General features: G+C 40.5%; 1 protein-coding gene across 15 annotated transcripts in view; it reads right to left on the reverse strand.

The window, feature by feature from the left end:
- Positions 1-25,487, reverse strand: part of kst (spectrin beta chain, non-erythrocytic 5 kst) — a 436,819-nt gene that overhangs the window by 125,459 nt on the left and 285,873 nt on the right. For all 15 annotated transcript variants that reach the window (XR_011393672.1, XM_070097938.1, XM_070097941.1 and 12 more), the window contains 3 exons: positions 18,280-18,452; positions 17,919-18,145; positions 1,678-1,865 (listed from right to left, as the gene is read on the reverse strand). Coding sequence is in view for 14 of the 15 variants with exons in the window: in XM_070097938.1 (XP_069954039.1) it covers positions 1,678-1,865; positions 17,919-18,145; positions 18,280-18,452 (588 nt within the window). In the remaining variant the exon portion in view is untranslated. The remainder of the gene's footprint in view (positions 1-1,677; positions 1,866-17,918; positions 18,146-18,279; positions 18,453-25,487) is intronic.

Below are 25,487 nucleotides of genomic sequence, written 5' to 3' on the forward strand. Positions count from 1 at the left end.
TTTTTTATTATCACACCGGCCGATTCCCACCAAGGCAGGGTGGCCCGAAAAAGAAAAACTTTCACCATCATTCACTCCATCACTGTCTTGCCAGAAGGGTGCTTTACACTACAGTTTTTAAACTGCAACATTAACACCCCTCCTTCAGAGTGCAGGCACTGTACTTCCCATCTCCAGGACTCAAGTCCGGCCTGCCGGTTTCCCTGAATCCCTTCATAAATGTTACTTTGCTCACACTCCAACAGCACGTCAAGTATTAAAAACCATTTGTCTCCATTCACTCCTATCAAACACGCTCACGCATGCCTGCTGGAAGTCCAAGCCCCTCGCACACAAAACCTCCTTTACCCCCTCCCTCCAACCCTTCCTAGGCCGACCCCTACCCCGCCTTCCTTCCACTACAGACTGATACACTCTTGAAGTCATTCTGTTTCGCTCCATTCTCTCTACATGTCCGAACCACCTCAACAACCCTTCCTCAGCCCTCTGGACAACAGTTTTGGTAATCCCGCACCTCCTCCTAACTTCCAAACTACGAATTCTCTGCATTATATTCACACCACACATTGCCCTCAGACATGACATCTCCACTGCCTCCAGCCTTCTCCTCGCTGCAACATTCATCACCCACGCTTCACACCCATATAAGAGCGTTGGTAAAACTATACTCTCATACATTCCCCTCTTTGCCTCCAAGGACAAAGTTCTTTGTCTCCACAGACTCCTAAGTGCACCACTCACTCTTTTTCCCTCATCAATTCTATGATTCACCTCATCTTTCATAGACCCATCTGCTGACACGTCCACTCCCAAATATCTGAATACGTTCACCTCCTCCATACTCTCTCCCTCCAATCTGATATTCAATCTTTCATCACCTAATCTTTTTGTTATCCTCATAACCTTACTCTTTCCTGTATTCACCTTTAATTTTCTTCTTTTGCACACCCTACCAAATTCATCCACCAATCTCTGCAACTTCTCTTCAGAATCTCCCAAGAGCACAGTGTCATCAGCAAAGAGCAGCTGTGACAACTCCCACTTTGTGTGTGATTCTTTATCTTTTAACTCCACGCCTCTTGCCAGAAATAAAGAAGCATAAAATTGGCAGCCATATAAAAAACTGATGCAAATACAACTGCTTTATATTTAAAGAAAACTATCAAAATAGCATTATATTCTTGGAAAGAGTTGAACTGTTGTAGGTCATACTCAGGGGCAGTGCCAAAATTTCTGTACAGTGAAAGCTTTGGGGGTGGCTATTTGGTTTGATGAAAGGAACAAGCAGTTAAAAAAAAAAAAAAGGGGGGGGGGGGTGCCTTCACGAGATTGACAAGTTTACTCTCGTATCTTTAACAATATACTGTAACTATTTGAGAATAAAAAATTTTCTTTTTAATTCTTAGAACATATAATTGAGCTCATAACTACTTAAAAATCTAATTTCAAGGCATTACCTAGCCTCTCCAATTCAAAGAACGAGGGACAAGAAAAAAAAAAAAAGTTGCTAAAGATGGGTAATGGGCTTATTTTCATAAGTCATAAACTGACTATTTGAGTAACTAATTTTTTTTAAATCAATCTGGAAACTTTTTTTTTTTTTAATATTAATATGAAGTCATTACATGTCATATTAGAATAACTGATCCCTAATGAGTGGTACTGTTACTAATTTACCTTGTCTCTAATCCATGCATCTACTTTTTCTACTTGTGTATTGAACTCTAGGATATCCTGAGCTTCCTCTAGACCACGAGAGTGATTCTCCGCATCCAACACAAGCTGCGTCCACCGCTCAACCAACTGATCAACTTCATCTTTCACCTGTGCTGATGACTTGTGCTTTTGATTTACCAACAAAGAACCTGTTAACAAAATACAACTTGACATTTTTTCATGGACATTATAACTGATGCCTAAAGACTAACAAAGAAACAATACCATGTGAAGAAGAACAAGAAGAACAAGAAGAAGAAAAGAAGAAAAGAAGAAAAGAAGAAAAGAAAAAAAGAAAAGAAGAAAAGAAGAAAAGAAGAAAAGAAGAAAAGAAGAAAAGAAGAAAAGAAAAGAAGAAAAGAAGAAGAAAAAGAAGAAAAAAAAGAAAAAGAAAAAGAAGAAAAGAAAAAGAAGAAAAGAAAAAGAAAAAGAAAAAGAAAAGAAAAAGAAAAGAAAAAGAAGAAAAGAAAAAGAAGAAAAGAAAAAGAAGAAAAAGAAGAAAAGAAAAAGAAGAAAAGAAAAAGAAGAAAAGAAAAAGAAAAGAAAAAGAAGAAAAGAAAAAGAAAAGAAAAAGAAGAAAAGAAAAAGAAAAAAAGAAAAGAAAAAGAAAAGAAAAAGAAAAGAAGAAAAAGAAGAGAAAGAGAAAGAGAAAAAAAAGAAAAAAAAGAAGAAAAAAAGAAAAAAAAGAAAAGAAAAAAAAGAAAAAAAAGAAAAAAAAGAAAAAAAAGAAAAAAAAGAAAAAAAAGAAAAAAAGAAAAAAAAGAAAAAAAAGAAAAAAAAGAAAAAAAAGAAAAAAAAAAAAAAAGGAAAAAAAGAAAAAAAAGAAAAAAAAGAAAAAAAAGAAGGAAAAAAAGAAGGAAAAAAAGAAGGAAAAAAAGAAGGGAAAAAAGAAGGGAAAAAAAAGGAAAAAAAGAAGGAAAAAAAGAAAAAAAAGAAAAAAAGAAAAAAAAGAAAGAAAAAAAAGAAAAAAAGAAGAAAAAAAAGAAAAAAAAGAAAAGAAAAAAAAGAAAAAAAAGAAAAAAAAGAAAAAAAAGAAAAAAAAGAAAAAAAAGAAAAAAAAGAAGAAAAAAAAAAAGAAAAGAAAAGAAGAAAAGAAGAAAAGAAAAAGAAGAAAAAGAAAAGAAAAAAGAAAAAGAAAAGAAAAAGAAAAAGAAGAAAAGAAAAAGAAGAAAAGAAAAAGAAGAAAAGAAAAAGAAAAGAAAAAGAAGAAAAGAAAAAGAAGAAAAGAAAAAGAAAAAGAAAAGAAAAAGAAAAGAAAAAGAAGAAAAAGAAGAGAAAAAAAAGAAAAAAAAGAAGAAAAGAAAAAAAAGAAAAAAAAGAAAAAAAGGAAGAAAAAAAAGGAAAAAAAAGAAAAAAAGAAGAAAAAAAAGAAGAAAAAAAAGAAGAAAAAAAAAGAAAAAAAAGAAAAAAAAAGAAGAAAAAAAAGAAAAAGAAAAACGAAAAAAAAGAAAAAAAAGAAAAAAAAGAAGAAAAAAAAGAAAAAAAAGAAAAAAAAGAAGAAAAAAAAAGAAAAAAAAGAAAAAGAAAAATAAGAAAAAGAAAAGAAAAAGAAGAAAAAGAAGAAAAAAGAAAAAAAAGAAAGAAAAAAGAAAGAAAAAAAGAAAAAAGAAAGAAAAAAGAAAGAAAAAAGAAAGAAAAAAGAAAGAAAAAAGAAAGAAAAAAGAAAGAAAAAAGAAAGAAAAAAGAAAAAAGAAAGAAAAAAGAAAGAAAAAAGAAAGAAAAAAGAAAGAAAAAAGAAAGAAAAAAGAAAAAAGAAAGAAAAAAGAAAGAAAAAAGAAAAAAGAAAGAAAAAAGAAAGAAAAAAGAAAAAAGAAAGAAAAAAGAAAGAAAAAAGAAAGAAAAAAGAAAGAAGAAAAGAAAGAAGAAAAGAAAGAAGAAGAAGAAGAAGAAGAAGAAGAAGAAAAGAAGAAAAGAAGGTGGTCTTCTGCTGCAGGATTTCACTTTGTACACTAGTGCTAATTTATTAGGTGTTCTTTTTCCTCTACATTTTTATTGCATATATACAAAACCAGTTCATGTTATCTTGGTTTGTCTGTCATCTTAGCTCTTATACTGTCCAAACGTAGATCTACGTTCACTCACGTAGAGCTCCGATTTAAAAAAAAAAGTAAAAGGACACAAGTGCAACTAATGTGACATTTTATTGTGGCAATGTTTCGCTCTCCAGGAGCTTTGTCAAGCCGATACAAACAGTACATGGACACAGAGGGTATATATAAAGGTTCAGAGTGAGGTGCAATACTAGTGAGGTACCATATCGACGTTCACAGGTGGTAGTAGTAGTAGTAGTAGTGACAAAAGTAGTAGTAGTAGTAGTAGTGACAAAAGTAGTAGTAGTAGTAGTAGTAGTAGTAGTAGTAGTAGTAGTAGTAGTAGTAGTAGTAGTAGTAGTAGTAGTAGTAGTAGTAGTAGTAGTAGTAGTAGTAGTAGTAGTAGTAGTAGTAGTAGTAGTAGTAGTAGTAGTAGTAGTAGTAGTAGTAGTAGTAGTAGTAGTAGTAGTAGTAGTAGTAGTAGTAGTAGTAGTAGTAGTAGCAAGACAATATGGTAGAGCAATTAATTCGCACATGAGTGAAAGGATATAAAAGCTATTACTTGGGTAACCTAAAAATAGGTTGGACAAACAGACTGGAAAGAGAAGGCCTGTTTCAGTGTTCACCCTCTGTAAAGTGCCCTATGTAGTATAACAGGAGAGACTATGTGATGGCGGGGTTTACTGTTTTCAGGAAGATTCTTGCTAAGACTTCAGAGATGGTGAAGCTGCCGTTGTTTTGTTTAATAGTATTCGAAATAGCTATCAGTGCTGATTTGAGGCACCTGCGTCTGCGGAAATTAGTTTCTTTGATCACTAATTGGGCGTCCCTGAATTTTACAAGATGGTTGGTGGAATTTCGGTGTTGTACACAGGCGTTGTTCAGGTTATCGTTCCTACATGCGTAAATGTGTTCATTGAGGCGGGTGTCGAGGTTTCTTGCTGTTTCACCTACATAAATCTTGTCACAGCCTCCACAGGGTATAGTGTAAACCCCTGCATTGACTGGTTCATGGTGCTTTGATTTTGTCCTGGTTAGATCCTTTATTGAAGTGCTAGAAGCGATGGCGACTCTGGTGTTAGCTTGTGAAAGTACTTTGGAAACGTTCAGTGCAACCTGGCTGTTGGGAAGAATTATAACTTTGTTGGGAGTGGTGTTGGTGCGTGGAGAATTAATGATCTGAAGAGCTCTTTTCTTGCAGTCTTTGATGAAAAAGGAAGGAAAATGTAACTCAGTGAAGGTTTGGTGAATGTATGTACATTCCTCGTCAAGAAACTCAGGACTACAAATTCAGTACGCTCTTAGGAAAAACCCAATGATGATGATGCCTGTTTTGGTCTTGGTATCTTGACTGGAATAGAAGTGCAAGATCATTTTTATTGATAGGTTTCCAAAAAACTTGATATCTTAGGTTGTTTACCCAAGACCCATAAACACAATATTCCTCTCAGACCCATCACGTCAGGTATAGGCAGTGCTCCACACAAACTAGCCGGAGTTCTTGCCAAACATCTTCCCTGCCTTCTGGGGACCATCAGCCCCACTCATCTTAAACACTCAAGCGACCTTCTCAACCGCATCCGCAACCTCTCCATCCGTAACAAGAAACCAAGCAGTTTGGACGTGACTTCCCTCTTCACAAAAGTTTTTTTTTTTCTCAAGTCGGCCGTCTCCCACCGAGGCAGGGTGACCCAAAAAAGAAAGAAAATCCCCAAAACGAAAATACTTTCATCATCATTCAACACTTTCACCACACTCGCACATTATCACTGCTTTTGCAGAGGTGCTCAGAATACAACAGTTTAGAAGCATATACGTATAAAGATACACAACATATCCCTCCAAACTGCCAATATCCCAAACCCCTCCTTTGAAGTGCAGGCATTGTATTTCCCATTTCCAGGACTCAAGTCCGACTATATGAAAATAACCGGTTTCCCTGAATCCCTTCACTAAATATTACCCTGCTCACACTCCAACAGATCGTCAGGTCCCAAGTATCATTCGCCTCCATTCACTCCTATCTAACACGCTCATGCACGCTTGCTGGAAATCCAAGCCCCTAGCCCACAAAACCTCCTTTACCCCCTCTTTCCAACCCTTTCGAGGATGACCCCTACCCCTCCTTCCTTCCCCTATAGATTTATATGCTTTCCATGTCATTCTACTTTGATCCATTCTCTCTAAATGACCAAACCACCTCAACGACCCCTCTTCTGCCCTCTGACTAATGCTTTTATTAACTCCACACCTTCTCCTAATTTCCACACTCCGAATTATCTGCATAATATTTACACCACACATTGCCCTTAGACAGGACATCTCCACTGCCTCCAACCATCTCCTCACTGCTGCATTTACCACCCAAGCTTCACATCCATGTAAGTGTGTTGGTACTACTATACTTTCATACATTCCCTTCTTTGCCTCCATAGATAACGTTTTTTGACTCCACATATACCTCAACCCACCACTCACCTTTTTTCCCCTCATCAATTCTATGATTAACCTCATCCTTCATAAATCCATCCGCCGACACGTCAACTCCCAAGTATCTGAAAACATTCACTTCTTCCATACTCCTCCTCCCCAATTTGATATCCAATTTTTCTTTATCTAAATCATTTGATTCCCTCATCACCTTGCTCTTTTCTATGTTCACTTTCAACTTTCTACCTTTACACACATTCTCAAACTCATCCACTAACCTTTGCAATTTTTCTTTAGAATCTCCCATAAGCACAGTATGAGTGTGTGCACGTGTGTGTGTATGAGTTTGTGTGTGTGTGTGTGTTTGTGTGTATGTATGAATGTGTGTGTGTGTGTGTGTGTGTGTGTGTGTGTGTGTGTGTGTGTGTGTGTGTGTGTGTGTGTGTGTGTGTGTGTGTGTGTGTGTGTGTGTGTGTGTGTGTGTGTGTGTGAGAGAGAGAGAGAGAGAAAGAGAGAGAGAGAGAGAGAGAGAGAGAGACTCAGCAATCAACATTTGCACCAATAACTCACTACAGTTGTGACCGGGTGTGGAAGTGTGAATTGCTCATTACTCTAAAATTTGTTCATGATTGCAGCCATGTATAAACGTAAGTAACCATTCTTACAGTATTCATTACCATTGTAACTTGTGAGTTCATTACCTTTGTAACTTGTGAGTTCATTACCTTGTACCTAGTTCAGCCATCAAAACTTTGGAGCCCGGTCCCTGGACCCATTGTGTACCTCTGTAATCTGTAAATACCTTTGTAACTTGTCATGATTGTGACTAGACCTACCTGGAGTTCATTACCTTTGTAAATTGAGAGTTCATTACCTTTGTAAATTGTGAATTCATTGCCTCTAACTTGCTCAGCTATCAAAACTTTGAGGCCCAGTCCCTGGACCAATTATGTACCTCTGTAATCTTTTGACTACCGCCCACAGGATGGGTATGGGGTGCATAATAAACATATTAAACTAAAAGCACAGTATCATCAGCAAAAAGTAACTGTCAATTCCCATTTTGAATTTGATTTCCCATAATTTAATCCCACCCCTCTCCCAAACACCCTAGCATTTACTTCTTTTACAACCCCATCTATAAATATATTAAACAACCATGGTGACATTACACATCCCTGTCTAAGACCTACTTTTACCGGGAAGTATTCTCCCTCTTCTACACACCCTAACCTGAGCCTCACTATCCTCATAAAAGCTCTTTACAGCATTTAGTAACTTATCACCTATTCCATATACTTGCAACATCTGCCACATTGCTCCTCTATCCACTATCATATGCCTTTTCTAAATCCATAAATGCAATAAAAACTTCCCTACCTTTATCTAAATACTGTTCACATATATGCTTCAATGTAAACACTTGATCTACACATCCCCTACCCACTCTGAAGCCTCCCTGCTCATCCGCAATCCTACATTCTGTCTTACCTCTAATTCTTTCAATTATAACCCTTCCGTATACTTTTCCTGGTATACTCAGTAAACTTATTCCTCTATAATTTTTACAATCTCTTTTGTCCCCTTTCCCTTTATATAAAGGGACTATACATGCTCTCCGCCAATCCCTAGGTACCTTCCCCTCTTTCATACATTTATTAAACAAAAGTACCAACCACTCCAACACTATCCCCCCCCTGCTTTTAACATTTCTGTCATGATCCCATCAGTTCCAGCTGCTTTACCAACCCTTTCATTCTACGTAATGCCTCACGTACCTCCACCACACTCACATTCTGCTCTTCTTCACTCCTAAAAGATGGTATACCTCCCTGGCCAGTGCATGAAATTACTGCCTCCCTTTCTTCCTCAACATTTAAAAGTTCCTCAAAATATTATCTCCATCTACCTAATACCTACCTCTCCCCATCTACTAACTCCCCTACTCTGTTTTTAACTGACAAATCCATACTTTCCCTAGGCTTTCTTCACAAAAGTACCTACCACAAAAGGCATCGAGGTTCTACGACGTAAAGTCTATCAGGACCTTAATCTTCCTCTACCTCCCGGAGATTTTGTTGACTTGATTGAACTCTGTTAATTTCAACTGTTTTTCTTTCAATAACAAGCTCTACAAACAAACCTACGGCATGGAAATGGGGTCCCCCATCAGTGCCGTCCTAGCGAACTTGTACATGGAACACCTAGAGTCTGAACACTCCACAAACATCATCCCTTCAAGCGTCACTTGGTTACGTTACGTGGACGACATCCTCGTAATAACTCCCAAACGTTTTGATGTATGGAATCTTCAAGCAAGGCTCAACGCAGTTGAACCAGCGATCCAGTTTACACTAGAAGAGTCCAATGACAAGCTACCTTTCCTCGACGTCCTCATTCACAAAGTAGACAACAACCTAAGATTTCAAGTTTATCGGAAACCTACCAATAAAAATCTCACACACTTCTATTCCAATCAAAATACCAAGACCAAAAGAGGCATCACTGGGTTTTTCCTAAGAGCATACCGAATTTGTAGTCCTGAGTTTCTTGACGAGGAATGTACATACATTCACCAAACCTTCACTGAGTTACATTTTCCTTCCTTTTTCATCAAAGACTGCAAGAAAAGAGCTCTTCAGATTATTAATTCTCCACACACCAACACCACTCCCAACAAAGTTATAATTCTTCCCAACAGCCAGGTTGCACTGAACGTTTCCAAAGTACTTTCACAAGCTAACACCAGAGTCGCCATCGCTTCTAGCACTTCAATAAAGGATCTAACCAGGACAAAATCAAAGCACCATGAACCAGTCAATGCAGGGGTTTACACTATACCCTGTGGAGGCTGTCCCAAGATTTATGTAGGTGAAACAGCAAGAAACCTCAACACCCGCCTCAATGAACACATTTACGCATGTAGGAATGATGACCTGAACAACGCCTGTGTACAACACCGAAATTCCACCATCTCGTAAAATTCAGGGACGCCCAATTAGTGATCAAAGAAACTAATTTCCGCAGACGCAAGTGCCTCGAATCAGCACTGATCGCCGTTTCGAATACTATTAAACAAAACAACGGCAGCTTCACCATCTCTGAAGTCTTAGCAAGAATCCTCCTGAAAACAGTAAACCCCGCCATCACAGTCTCTCCTGTTATACTACACAGGGCACATTACAGAGGGTGAACACTGAAACAGGCCTTCTCTTTCCAGTCTATGTTTGTCCAACCTATTTTTGTTACCCAAGTAATAGCTTTTATATCCTTTCACTCGTGCATGAATTAATTGCTCTACCATATTGTCTTACTACTACTACTACAACTTTTGTCACTACCACTACTACCACCTGTGAAAATCGATATGGTACCTCACTAGTATTGCACCTCACTGAGCCTTCATATATACCCTCTGTGTCCACATACTGTTTGTATCGGCTTGACAAAGCTCCTGGAGAGCAAAACGTTGCCACAGTAAAATGTCACATTAGTTGCACTTGTGTCCTTTTACTTTACATATTGTCGGTAATTCTACCAACTTTATTACATAAAAAAAAAAAAAAAATGAGTGCATTTTTCTACATGTTATAGGATAAAGAAAAATTAGGGTCAGTACTTACCTATATACAAGCCCATGAAGTTGGTGCTGGATGCTCACCTGACGGCAATATCGACTCCTGCCGCTTGCAGAATTGTTGCCGATATACCTTTTTTTGTTTTTATTTTATGTATTTTTTATGTTCTGATAATTACAATTTATAATAGTTCTTGTGATTTCATAGCCAATCTTTGTTCTGACACTAATATTAGGTGTTGAAATAGTACTCAAATTAGTCACAATCACACTTACAGGTGAACATTTTCACCTGCCTGGGTCATTTACTATTGTCTAGAAATACAGTATATACAAAGTATTTATAGGTCCCAGCAATGTTTTAGAGAAGCTGGAGTATACCTTGAAGCATGGTGTTAGGACAAGTGTCCCTATACTGTTGACAGCCCAGTGACACTTGATGAATGTGCACTCAGGGAGCCCTCGCCTTATTTGTTTTCACTGTTACACACAAACATGAGTGAGATACTGAAATTGCAGTACAACTCAGTGTTCAGCGAGCCACTAAACAGTTTAAAGATAGACGATCCACACAATTTTTTCAAGAATGAGCCTCCAAACCCTGCCAATGTATGCCAGATTTATGACATAACTAACTCCACTAGACTGGGAAAGCCATCGACGACATGCCCATGCACTCAGCCCCAGGCCCAGACTCTTAGAACTTGGTGTTCATTAAAAATTGCAAGAAACTCCTCTCACGGGCCCTAAGTATGCTATGGAGAAAGAGCTTAGACACAGGCGAGATTCCACAGTCACTAAAAACAACAGATATAGCCCCACTCCACAAAGTGGCAACAAAGCAGTAGCTAAGAACTATAGACCAATAGCTTTAACGTCCCACATCATAAAAATCTTTGAGAGACTTCCAAGAAGCAGGATAGCAAACCACCTGGACTCCCAAAAATGGCACAACCCAGGGCAACATGGTTTCAGAGCAGGTCGCTCCTGCCTTTCGCAACTGCTTGACCACTATGATATGGTCCTAGATGCACTGGAAAACAAACAGAATGCAGATGTAGTATACACAGACTTTGCAAAAGCCTTTGACAAGTGCAACCATGGTGTAATAGCACACAAAATGCGTGCTAAAGGGATAACCGGCAAAGTAGGTAGATGGATCTTCAACTTTCTAACCAATCGCACAGAGTAGTAGTAGTAAACAGAGTTAAATCAGATGCTGCCATAGTGAAGAGCTGTCCCACAAGGCACAGTACTTGGACCTATCCTGTTCCTTATTCTCATATCAGACATAGACAGAGATGTAAACCACAGCACTGTATCATCTTTTGCAGATGATACTAGGATGTTCATGAGTGTGTTATCCACTGAGGACACAGCAAAGCTGCAAGAAGATATAAACCAAGTTTTCCAATGGGCAACAGAGAACAATATGATGTTCAATGAAGACAAATTCCAACTACTCTGTTAAGGAAAACTGGTGGAAATAATAACTAGAACTGAGTATGCTACAAGCTCCAATCACACAATAGAGCGGAAAAGTAATGTGAAGGACCTGGGTGTGGTAATGTCCGAAGTCCTCACCTTCAAGGACCACAACAATGCCACTATCACATCTGCTAGGAAACTGATAGGATGGATAATAAGAACATTCAAGACGAAATGCTAAGCCAATGAAGATCCTTTTTAAATCATTTATTCTTTCTAGGCTGGAATACCGCTGTACATTAACATCCCATTCAAGGCAGGTGAAATTGCAGAGCTAGAGAATGTACAGAGAACTTTTACTGCACGTATAAGTTCCATCAAACACCTTAACTACTGGGAGTGCCTGGAAGCACTTGATTTGTACTCACTAGAGTGCAGGCGAGAGAGAGATATCATAATCTACACCTGGAAGATTCTGGAGGGACTGGTCCCTAATATGCACACAGCAATCACTCCATACGAAAGCAAAAGACTTGGCAGGTGATGCAACATACCCCCAGTGAAAAGTAAGGGTGTCACTGGTACACTAAGAGAAAACGCAATAAGTGTCCGGAGCCCAAGACTCTTCAACAGCCTCCCACCAGCAATAAGGGGCATTACGGGAAGACCCCTGGTTGTCTTCAAGAGGGAGCTGGACAGATACCTAAAGACGGTGCCAGATCAGTCGGGCTGTGGTTCGTACGTTGGATTGCGTGCAATCAGCAGTAACAGCCTCGTTGATCAGGCCCTGATCCACCGGGAGGCCTGGTAGTGGACTGGGCCGCGGGGGCATTGATCCCCAGAATGCCCTCCAGGTAGACTCCAGGTATCTGTCTGGTTCTGCTTGCGTCTGTCTAGCTCTGCTTGAGTCTGTCTAGCTCTGCTTGAGTCTGTCTAGCTCTGCTTGAGTCTGTCTAGCTCTGCTTGAGTCTGTCTAGCTCTGCTTGAGTCTGTCTAGCTCTGCTTGAGTCTGTCTAGCTCTGCTTGAGTCTGTCTAGCTCTGCTTGAGTCTGTCTAGCTCTGCTTGAGTCTGTCTAGCTCTGCTTGAGTCTGTCTAGCTCTGCTTGAGTCTGTCTAGCTCTGCTTGAGTCTGTCTAGCTCTGCTTGAGTCTGTCTAGCTCTGCTTGAGTCTGTCTAGCTCTGCTTGAGTCTGTCTAGCTCTGCTTGAGTCTGTCTAGCTCTGCTTGAGTCTGTCTAGCTCTGCTTGAGTCTGTCTAGCTCTGCTTGAGTCTGTCTAGCTCTGCTTGAGTCTGTCTAGCTCTGCTTGAGTCTGTCTAGCTCTGCTTGAGTCTGTCTAGCTCTGCTTGAGTCTGTCTAGCTCTGCTTGAGTCTGTCTAGCTCTGCTTGAGTCTGTCTAGCTCTGCTTGAGTCTGTCTAGCTCTGCTTGAGTCTGTCTAGCTCTGCTTGAGTCTGTCTAGCTCTGCTTGAGTCTGTCTAGCTCTGCTTGAGTCTGTCTAGCTCTGCTTGAGTCTGTCTAGCTCTGCTTGAGTCTGTCTAGCTCTGCTTGAGTCTGTCTAGCTCTGCTTGAGTCTGTCTAGCTCTGCTTGAGTCTGTCTAGCTCTGCTTGAGTCTGTCTAGCTCTGCTTGAGTCTGTCTAGCTCTGCTTGAGTCTGTCTAGCTCTGCTTGAGTCTGTCTAGCTCTGCTTGAGTCTGTCTAGCTCTGCTTGAGTCTGTCTAGCTCTGCCTGAGTCTGTCTAGCTCTGCCTGAGTCTGTCTAGCTCTGCCTGAGTCTGTCTAGCTCTGCCTGAGTCTGTCTAGCTCTGCTTGAGTCTGTCTAGCTCTGCTTGAGTCTGTCTAGCTCTGCTTGAGTCTGCCTGTGTGTTTTCCATCTGCTTGTCTGTCTCAGGGAGCGGCTTGTAAAACTGCTGGTCTTTGAGCCGCTCCCTGATTCCTGAGCAAATAAAAATGCATATTGCATCATGGTTATTTGTACATTACATCTACAAGCACAGCATAGCACTTTGCCTGGAATTTGAGTTATTTTTTTATTAACACATCGGCCAATTCCCACTAAGGTAGTGTGGCTCGAAAAAGATAAACTTTCATACGCAAATAACCCACACATAGAAGATATGAGCTTATGACGACATTTCAGTCAAACTTGGACCATTTACAAAGTCACACTGTGTGACTTTATAAATGGTCCAAGTTGGACCGAAACGTTGTCGTAAGCTCCTCTCTTCTATGTGCGGGCTATTTGCATATCGTTCCAGTCACGGTACTGTGCCTTTTTTTTTTTTATTTAAAGACTTTCATTATAATTCACTCCATCACTGTCTTGCCAGAGGGGTGCTTTACACTACAGTTATAAAACAAACATTAACACCCCTCATTCAGAGTGGAGACACTGTACTTCCCATCTCCAGGACTCAAATCTGGCCTGCCGGTTTCCCTGAATCCCTTCATAAGTGTTACTTTGCTCATGCTCCAACAGCACATCAAGTATTAGAAACCATTTGTCTCCATTCACTCTCATCAAATACGCACGTATTTGATAGGAGTAATTTACACTATCAATAATAACTGTACTTATGTGTATATGTCCTAGGTAGTAGGTTGGTAGACAACAACCGCCCAAAGAGGTACTACCACCCTGTCAAGCGAGTGTAAAACCAAAGCCTGTAATTGTTTTACATAAAGGTAGGATTGCTGGTGTCTTTTTTGTCTCAAACATGCAAGATTTCAGGTACGTCTTGCTACTTCTACTTACACTTAGGTCACACTACACATACATGTACAAACACACATACATACGCCCCTCTGGGTTTTCTATTTTCTTTCTAGTTCTTGTTCGTGTTTATTTCCTCTTACCTCCATGGGGAAGTGGAACAGAATTCTTCCTCCATAAGCCATGAGTGTTGTAGGAGGCAAGTAAAATGCTGGGAGCAAGGGGCTAGTAACCTCTTCTCCTGTATATATTACTAAATGTAAAAGGAGAAACTTTCATTTTTCCTTTTGGGCCACCCCGCCTCGGTGGGATACGGCCGATGTGTTGAAAGAATGATGATGATGTGTATATGTGAGAGAGAGAGAGAGAGACAGAGACAGCTGGTCAGCCTGCCAAATACACAAGAACATAAGAAGGAACACTGCAGCAGGCCTACTGGCCCATGCAAGGCAGGTCCATGTTAACAACTGGCTTAGACCTATGACCCACCTAGTCAGGTCACATCCACTGAAGGAAGGAGCACAGCATCAGACCTAGTAGCACAAGCTAGTCAGGTCCAACTCGTGCCCACTCACTTAACCTATTTTTACTTTCCTTTTTAAAAGAGGTGTTAATGTGACATAACATCAGTGAATCCCTGGTGTTTGCCACACTATTTGCTCTAGATGGCACTCACTTGAACTGGTGCTCCCACAAGGTACTAAGTGATCCCAGATTTTTAATACTGCGCACACCAAGTGCTAAAATCCATTCTCTCATGTTTAGGCGACTCGGGCCTATCGCCCCAATTTTGAAGGAATGGCAAATAAAACTACGTTCGGAGCGCTATGTGAATGAACGTATATCTATGTTTGGACAGTTTAAGGGTTAAGAGTCTCTTCACTTCAACTTTCTCACTTGTGAGGTATATAGTGCAATCCTCTTTTCATTCATTTCACAATATCCAAAGCTATGTGTACAATTACCCTTAAAATGCATGGGAGTATGTTCCCTGAAGTTCTAAAAAACTTAACCCCTTAACTGTCCAAACGTAGATATAGGTTCTCTCGCCCAGTGCACTGAATATGGGGGGGGGGGGGGGGGATTAAGGACTTTTTTGTTTTTACATAAAGTAATGTAAGAAAAACAATTTTAGAGTCAGTACTTAGAGAGATACAAGGCCACAAAGTTGACAATTGTCATTCACCTGACTGCCACATGAGGTGCTGCCACTTGCAGAAATTCTACATTTTTTTTTTTTTTTTTTTTTAATTTTCACAGTTTTTATGGTATGATGGTAATGTTTCATAGCAGATCATTTGATTTGATAGCCAATTGTTTATACACAAATATTATGAATGAAATTATTAATCTGTCACAAACACACATGTACATACTTATAGGTGATTTTGTACACCTGGCTGAATCACATTCTATTATCTACAACAATATACTAGTTACATGTCCCAGTTATGTTTCTAGTAATCCAGGATTGTATGATACTCCATGAAACATGGATTCATACAGGGTGCTACCCCACTTTCCTGCCACAGGAATCGTGTGTCCTTCTGTTGTTGGGGTCGCCGTGAGGTATTAGCACACAACACACTTTTTCTGAGTATTTCTTTTTTGGGGTAGGCGGTATTGGTATCAGGTAGTGACAGTGAGGTTTCGGTCTGGCACTTCCCCCACTGGTTGTCGTTGGGGGACAGGTTGCTGATGAGGGACAAGTATAGGTGTGGTACCATACTTTTTTGCTATCCGCATGATGACATTTAGGCTGAATTCTGCATAAATTCATTTTCCAGTCTTTATTTCATACATATTGAAGACATTGAGCATTGCAATGTCTACAAGGTGGAAAAACACTTTCATATACCACTTGCAATTCCTTCACACACACACAGTCAACAAACCCTATCATCATGTCACAAGTGTCGACTAGTCGCATATTGTTCATATAGCCAACGACAGCAGCTGGCTTCACAATGTGTTCACTGATCTTTCTGTTCACTTTGTTTGTACCATCTCATTTCTGTGGATGGTTGACAGGAATGCAATGTCCCATTTGTCATGCCATGTCAGTGCCACGATGACATTGGCATGAAACACTTGAACTGCACCTTCACCAATGCCTTCACTGAACTTTCGCATATGTTTTCTATTTCTTCTCACTGTTCCACATACATCAGTATTTTTCACACACAGGAAATCAGCGAGCATAGGGCTTGTATACCAGTTGTCTGCGTATAATGTATGGCCCTTGCCAAGGTATGGTTCCATCATCTTGCAAACAAGATCACCAAAAATGCCCAACATCCACCTGTCATCATCAAGCGTGTTTCTCCTGGTGTATACAATGACATCCAACACCATGCCACTCTCACAATCGCACAAACAGTTTTATACCAAAGTGATTACGTTTGCTCGATATATACTGCTTGAAGGACAGACATCCCTTTAACAGAATCAAGGACTCATCGACAACGTTCTTGAATGGATAAAAACAGGCACTGAATTTCTGCTACAGATACAAACACTTCCCGGATTTTGTATAGAAGGCCATTTCTGTTGGGTCTATTCCTGTCCGAGAAGTGCAACATTCGTAGCAACAGACTGAATCTGTTGCAGGGAAGGTGGTCACGGAAGACAGGAGTACTGAAGTAGTCTGTGGACCAGTCGTGTGCTATACTGTGCTTATACATATGAGCCATTAGCATGACAGTGCTGAGGAATTAATACATTTCGGCCACAGTTGTATCTTTCCATCTGCACAACCTCTGTGTTGTCCATTATATTATATAGCTGTAGTAAATGTTTGTCTGGGTGACAATCAAGTTCATTAGCGGCCCATCAAAGTATAGTTGGAAAAAGTCTAACTCTGTAGACTCAATCGTGATGGGACATTCTGGGAGGATGCCACTTCCACTGGCATCAAAATCGAAAGGATGTGGCATGAATGTTGTACTTCGTGTCCAGTTCCACTAACGGTCACATGGTGCAGGGTGGACCCGAGGCATGGGGCATGGGGGAGCAAGAGGGGGGACGGGTGGAGGCAGCACACGGCTGAGGAGGTACCGGGTGGTCCTTTGTCTGCCCACCCAATGCACCACGGGGGCCAGGCACCACGCCACCCACAACCACCTCATCCTCCATCCCTGAGTATTTACCTTCGTGATCACTATCAGTTGCTGGGGTTTTTGATCGTGACCTCCCACAACCATTGGGTACTGCATATGGCACACTGCCTGAACATAGGAAATGACGCCTAAACATACGCTTCACTTGGGAATAATGTACATCACTATCACTTGATTCATCTGTGGGCATAAAATCAATCTCATCATCACTTATATCACTTTCACTCATCTTCACCAAATATGACAGAATACGATAATTTCCTTTTGCGCAGTAGCCTCTGAGTTGTAACACTGGCGACCCCAGAGGTGCTTGGCTGAGGGTCTGGTGTGGCCCCACTCGGCACCCCAGAGGTGATGGGTCGAGGGTCATTTGGGTTATCGTCAATATTTTCACTAATTCCTTGACATTCATGGCTATATCGGTCTCGAATCCACTAAACTGACGTTCTATACCACTTTCCTCGAATACGAGTGTCAATATGCTGAGGCGCAATTGAATCACAAGGGTTTCCCAGGATGGAGCCGAAACTAGCTGGTGCTAATATGTGGTATAGCACGGTCCCGGATTTTTTTCATACTGAGTGCGCAGATCCATTCTCTCGTGCCTAGGCCACTCAAGCCTATCACGCCAAATTTGAAGGCAGGAAAAAATGTAGATCTACATTCGGAGCGCTAGCGTTAAGAACGTAGATCTACTTTTGGACAGTTAAGGGTTAAAACCACAATTATAAAATTATGTCTAGCTAACAAATTTTGTTTAAAATTTGTGATCCCAATTTCAGGAAGTACATCTCTAATATGACCAGTATGGTTAATGCCAACATTCAAAAGAAAGAATAACCAGAGCAGACAGATTTAACCTTAGAGCCAAACAAATTGAATGAAATCTTATGGCTAGTTATGGCTCTCACCTTTTTCTGTTATTTCTTTTATGCTGCACTCATGAGCCTGAAGCTCAGCCATGAATGCCTGATGTTTCTGAAGTTTCCTTACTTTATCTTCAAAGCTTGTGACTTCTCCTTTAAGACGTTCTGCATCCAAGTGATTAGCTTTCTCATCAATCCACATGTTTGCATCCCCAACATCTCTAATAAATTGTGCGTAAAGATGAGCATCTTTTAACTGCCTTTTGCGAGCCCTGGAAAACAGAAAATTCTGCATTGTAGAAAATATGAAACTGTAAAATGCATGAAGTACTCAACATTTCCATGTATACTTTGCAAGAACACACAGCCTTCATGACACCACTAAAACTAAAGTAATTTTTCTTACTTGGTACTCTCCTTGACTCTTGCCCTTCTCATCACCACCTCATCAATGCGCTTCTTAATGTGAGGAGAGTCGAAGTGATTCTGCTCAACAAGTTTCGATCCATGGTTTTTCAAGGTTTCTAACTTCTCATCTTGAGCATAAACCAGTTTCTCAAAGGCATCATGCTTCTTTACCTATAAAAAATGTATTTTGTATTCATAGAGCTAAATACTCAAATTTTAAAAACTTACTATATTCCAAAACATATAAAACACCTTTTCTTCACAATCTGACCCTCAAAATCACCCTGCAACCCATATGGCAAAGGTCATGCTTGGGATCTGTTTCACCCTGGTTCAACTACCAAGGAAAAAATTTTTTATTTTAAGAATGGCCATCTCCCACAAAGGCAGGGTGACCCAAAAAACAAGCTTTCACTATCACTCACTCCATTACCATCATGCCAGTGCACAGTGACATAGCTGAATCACTTCATGAATGTTACCTAGCTCTGGCAAACTGGCTTTCCCTGAATCCCTTCATAAATGTTATCTAGTTCATGTCAATATACAGAGTATAGGGAACAAATGGATTTGTCAGTTAAAAACAGTAGGAGTCGGTAGATGGGGAGTTGGAGGTATTGGGTATATGGTGGGATTATTCTAAGTAACTTAACCCTTAAATGGTCCAAACGTACATATACGTTTTTTCAACATTTGAAAGTATGTAAAAAATGTAGATTTTTTTTTCATTTGAAAATGTGTTAAAAAACTTATCTACATTTGATTTATGTGAAAAACGTAGATCTACGTTTGGAGCACTACGTATTTGAACGTCTATCTGTTTGGACCGTTTAAGGGTTAAATGTTGATGAAGAAAGAGGCAGTAATTTCATGCACAGACCAGGGAGGTATAACATCTTTTAGGAGTGAAGAGCAGGATGCGAGTGTGGGTGAGGTGCACGAGGCATTTCGTAGAATGAAAGGGGGTAAAGCAGTTGGAACTGATGGAATCACAAATGTTAAAAGCAGGGGAGAAATAGTGTTGGAGGGGTTGGTATTTTTGTTTAATAAATGTATGAAAAAGGGGGAGGTACCTAGGGATTGGCAGACAGAATGCATAATTATTTTTTTTTTTTATTATCACACCGGCCGATTCCCACCAAGGCAGGGTGGCCCGAAAAAGAAAAACTTTCACCATCATTCACTCCATCACTGTCTTGCCAGAAGGGTGCTTTACACTACAGTTTTTAAACTGCAACATTAACACCCCTCCTTCAGAGTGCAGGCACTGTACTTCCCATCTCCAGGACTCAAGTCCGGCCTGCCGGTTTCCCTGAATCCCTTCATAAATGTTACTTTGCTCACACTCCAACAGCACGTCAAGTATTAAAAACCATTTGTCTCCATTCACTCCTATCAAACACGCTCACGCATGCCTGCTGGAAGTCCAAGCCCTTCGCACACAAAACCTCCTTTACCCCCTCCCTCCAACCCTTCCTAGGCCGACCCCTACCCCGCCTTCCTTCCACTACAGACTGATACACTCTTGAAGTCATTCTGTTTCGCTCCATTCTCTCTACATGTCCGAACCACCTCAACAACCCTTCCTCAGCCCTCTGGACAACAGTTTTGGTAATCCCGCACCTCCTCCTAACTTCCAAACTACGAATTCTCTGCATTATATTCACACCACACATTGCCCTCAGACATGACATCTCCACTGCCTCCAGCCTTCTCCTCGCTGCAACATTCATCACCCATGCTTCACACCCATATAAGAGCGTTGGTAAAACTATACTCTCATACATTCCCCTCTTTGCCTCCAAGGACAAAGTTCTTTGTCTCCACAGACTCCTAAGTGCACCACTCACTCTTTTTCCCTCATCAATTCTATGATTCACCTCATCTTTCATAGACCCATCCGCTGACACGTCCACTCCCAAATATCTGAATACGTTCACCTCCTCCATACTCTCTCCCTCCAATCTGATATTCAATCTTTCATCACCTAATCTTTTTGTTATCCTCATAACCTTACTCTTTCCTGTATTCACCTTTAATTTTCTTCTTTTGCACACCCTACCAAATTCATCCACCAATCTCTGCAACTTCTCTTCAGAATCTCCCAAGAGCACAGTGTCATCAGCAAAGAGCAGCTGTGACAACTCCCACTTTGTGTGTGATTCTTTATCTTTTAACTCCACGCCTCTTGCCAAGACCCTCGCATTTACTTCTCTTACAACCCCATCTATAAATATATTAAACAACCACGGTGACATCACACATCCTTGTCTAAGGCCTACTTTTACTGGGAAAAAATTTCCCTCTTTCCTACATACTCTAACTTGAGCCTCACTATCCTCGTAAAAACTCTTCACTGCTTTCAGTAACCTACCTCCTACACCATACACTTGCAACATCTGCCACATTGCCCCCCTATCCACCCTGTCATACGCCTTTTCCAAATCCATAAATGCCACAAAGACCTCTTTAGCCTTATCTAAATACTGTTCACTTATATGTTTCACTGTAAACACCTGGTCCACACACCCCCTACCTTTCCTAAAGCCTCCTTGTTCATCTGCTATCCTATTCTCCGTCTTACTCTTAATTCTTTCAATTATAACTCTACCATACACTTTACCAGGTACACTCAACAGACTTATCCCCCTATAATTTTTGCACTCTCTTTTATCCCCTTTGCCTTTATACAAAGGAACTATGCATGCTCTCTGCCAATCCCTAGGTACCTTACCCTCTTCCATACATTTATTAAATAATTGCACCAACCACTCCAAAACTATATCCCCACCTGCTTTTAACATTTCTATCTTTATCCCATCAATCCCGGCTGCCTTACCCCCTTTCATTTTACCTACTGCCTCATGAACTTCCCCCACACTCACAACTGGCTCTTCCTCACTCCTACAAGATGTTATTCCTCCTTGCCCTATACACGAAATCACAGCTTCCCTATCTTCATCAACATTTAACAATTCCTCAAAATATTCCTTCCATCTTCCCAATACCTCTAACTCTCCATTTAATAACTCTCCTCTCCTATTTTTAACTGACAAATCCATTTGTTCTCTAGGCTTTCTTAACTTGTTAATCTCACTCCAAAACTTTTTCTTATTTTCAACAAAATTTGTTGATAACATCTCACTCACTCTCTCATTTGCTCTCTTTTTACATTGCTTCACCACTCTCTTAACTTCTCCATATACTCTTCCCTCCTTGCATCACTTCTACTTTGTAAAAACTTCTCATATGCTAACTTTTTCTCCCTTACTACTCTCTTTACATCATTCCACCAATCGCTCCTCTTCCCTCCTGCACCCACTTTCCTGTAACCACAAACTTCTGCTGAACACTAACACTACATTTTTAAACCTACCCCATACCTCTTCGACCCCATTGCCTATGCTCTCATTAGCCCATCTATCCTCCAATAGCTGTTTATATCTTACCCTAACTGCCTCCTCTTTTAGTTTATAAACCTTCACCTCTCTCTTCCCTGATGCTTCTATTCTCCTTGTATCCCATCTACCTTTTACTCTCAGTGTAGCTACAACTAGAAAGTGATCTGATATATCTGTGGCCCCTCTATAAACATGTACATCCTGAAGTCTACTCAACAGTCTTTTATCTACCAATACATAATCCAACAAACTACTGTCATTTCCTTTATATAAATTCCTTTATATAATTCCTTTATATAAAGGGAAGGGAGGACAAGAGAGATTGTAAAAATTATAGGGGAATAAGTTTACCGAGTATACCAGGTAAAGTGTATGGAGGGTTATTATTGAAAGAATGGGAGGAAAGACAGAGCAGGATTGCAGATGAGCAAGGAGGCTTTAGAATGGGTAGGTGATGTGTAGATCAGGTGTTTACATTGAAGAATATATGTGAACAGTATTTAGATAAAGGTAAGGAAGTTTTCATTGCATTTATGGATTTAGAAGGCATATGATCGTTGATCTAAGAAGTAGCTTGGTAGACAGCAACCACCCAGAGAGCTACTACCGTCCTGCCAAGTGAATGTAAAACGAAAGCCTGTAATTGTTTTACATGATGGTAGGATTGCTGGTGTTTTTTTTTGTGTCTCATGAACATGCAAGATTTCAGGTACATCTTACTACTACTACTTACACTTAGGTCACACTACACATACATGTACAAACATATATATACACACCCCTCTGGGTTTTCTTTTATTTCCTTTCTAGTTCTTGTTTATTTCCTCTTACCTCCATGGGGAAGTGGAACAGAATTCTTCCTCCGTAAGTCATGCGTGTTGTAAGAGGCGACTAAAATGCCGGGAGCAAGGGGCTAGTAACCTCTTCTCCTGTATATTTTACTAAATGTAAAAGGAGAGACTTTCATTTTTCCTTTTGGGCCACCCCGCCTTGGTGGGATACGGCCGGTGTGTTGAAAGAAAGATGACAGTTGATAGGGGAACAAATGTGGCAGATGCTGCAAGTGTATGGAACAGATAGTAAGTTACTAAATGCTGTAAAGAGTTTTTATGAAGATAGTGAGGCTCAGGTTATGGTGTTTAGGAGAGAAATATTACTTCCCAGTAAAAGTAGGTCTTAGACAGGGATGAGTAATGTCACCATGGTTAACATTTATAGATGGGGTTGTAAAAGTAGTAAATGGTAGGGTGTTGGGGTGAGGGATGGGATTAAATTATGGGAAATCTAATGCAAAATGGGAGTTGACACAGTTACTTTTTGCTGATACTGTGCTCTTGGGGAATTCTAAAGAAAAGTTGCAAAGGTTAGTGGACGAGTTTGGGAGGGCCTACAGATCAGCCTTGGTTTGGCTTTCGTTGTAGAGAGGCTGCTACTGCTAAGTACAAAGCATGGCGAAGGTATAAGAGACATCCTACCACCTATAACAGGAACTTGCACACGCAAGCCTGTAGGCATATGGGTGATGTTCAAAAGTGGGCCATTGCTAAATGGGAGGTGGACACTAAAAGAAAGCTAGCAACAGGTAGGGTAGGCTCCAAAACATGGTGGTCCCTGGTCAAGGACAGACAAGGTTATCTGCCTGATGAACTTATTCCACCTCTAAATCGACAGGATGGGACCACCTCTACTAGTAGTCAAGAGAAGGTGGACCTCTTTGCTGAACACTTTGCTACCAAAATGCAAGTTCCTGATCCAGCAAGGGACCCTCCTTGGCTAGCTGCAAGAACTGTGTCATAACTGTCAGTGGTGACAATAAGGCAGGAGGAGGTGCATTTCCTTCTTAAATCGCTTGACCAAGAAAAGGCTGTGGGCCCAGACAAGTTGAGCCCAAGATTGTTGAGAAGATGTGCAGACCAGCTAGCAGCACCTCTAACTCGCATCTTTCAGCACTGCCTAGTACAGTGTAAATGGCCCTCTCTATGGAAAGAGGCAAATGTAGTCCCTGTTCACAAAAAGAAGAGCAGAGCAGAAATCAGCAACTACAGACCAGTGTCACTCCAGTCAATCACTGGTAAGATCCTCGAGACAATAATCTCAAGACAAATGACAGTTTTTTGACTACCACTCACTACTTTGTGATCGTCAATATGGCTGCCATTCAGGAAAGGTTACTCTGCTGCTGATCTGTTGTTAAACCTCTCCACTAAGTGGCACCAGTCACTGGATGAATCCAAAGTCAGCTGTGTGGTAGCACTGGACCTTGCTGGTGCTTTCAACCGGGTGTGGCACCAGGGCCTCTTAGCAAAACTTCAAGCACTGGGAATTGCAGGCTCTACGCTATGTCTCCTCAGTGATTACCTTCATGGTAGATCTCTAAGTGTAGTCCTCAATGGAACGGAATCAGCAAGACATCCTATTGGGGCAAGTGTTCCACAAGGAAGCGTGCTGGGTCCATTGTTATGGAATGTCTACTTCAATGACCGTCTTCATCTCATCCCAGAATCACAAGCATATGCAGACGACTGTACACTGATATTCACTTATCCAAGAGAAGAAATGCCAGCTGCTCTAAGCTACATCAATCACCAGCTGAGAGCTATATCAGCTTGGGGAAATAGATGGCAAGTAACATTTGCACCTGAGAAAACACAAATGATGATAGTCTCTAGGCACCATGATGGTAATGCTGGAGCAGTAGTAAGGATGAATGGGAGGGTGTTGGCACCTGGAGAAGTTGATATCCTTGGGGTGAAATTTGACTCCAAACTAACCATGAAGAACCATGTTGTAAATCTTGCAAACAAGGCAGCCAGGAAGCTTACAGCACTTCGCCGTATCTCGCATCTGCTTGACAGTAGGGATTGCAAGATCCTGTACGAGGCACAAGTACGCTCACACCTTGAGTATGCTCCACTTTCTTGGTTTGCCTGCCCCCCCTCTCATCTGCGACTGCTTGACAGAGTAGAGAACAGAGCAAGACGTATCTCTCGCCTGGACCCATCCTGGATAGATCTGTCATTTCAGCAGAGCCTTCAACATAGGAGGGATGTGGGTGGCCTTACTGTTATGTACAAGGCCAATATTGTCAAAATACCACACTTGGATCCACTTCGAGGACAGCGTGAAACAAGCTTTTAAGCCACAAGACGGGCAGAAAGCAGCAACTTCACTCTGGCTGTACCCTTCTCCAGAACATCACTCCATCCGAGATCATACATACCCAGGATGACTCGAGTATGGAACACATTCGTACAGCATAATGATGTCAACGAGATAAAGTCAGTTGATCAAATGAAAATGCTGGCCCACAGATGACTCCAACTTCATCCTGTTCCCTACTTGTATGTCTCATAACAATAAAAATACTTTCAAATGAGCTGATGTAGGTAACAGCTCTTAGCTTGTCAATAAAGTTAGGAATCTTTAACCTGTAAATAGCTTGTCAATAAAGCTAGGGATCCTTAACCTTGTCAAACCCTGTGTAAAAAAAAAAAAAAAAAAAAAAAAAGTATAAAGTTTAAAGTGAATATAGATAAAAGTTTTTTTTTTTTTTTTTTTTTTTTTTTTTTAACAAGTCGGCCATCTCCCACCGAGGCAGGGCGACCCAAAAATAAAGAAAATCCCCAAAAAGAAAATACTTTCATCATCATTCAACACTTTCACCTCACTCACACATAATCACTGTTTTTACAGAGGTGGCCAGAATACAACAGTTTAGAAGCATATACGTATAAAGACACGCAACATATTCCTCCAAACCGCCAATATCCTGAACCCCTCCTTTAGAGTGCAGGCATTGTACTTC

Source organism: Cherax quadricarinatus, chromosome 60 (genome assembly GCF_038502225.1).
Source record: "Cherax quadricarinatus isolate ZL_2023a chromosome 60, ASM3850222v1, whole genome shotgun sequence".
NCBI classification, from domain to species: Eukaryota; Metazoa; Arthropoda; class Malacostraca; order Decapoda; family Parastacidae; genus Cherax; species Cherax quadricarinatus.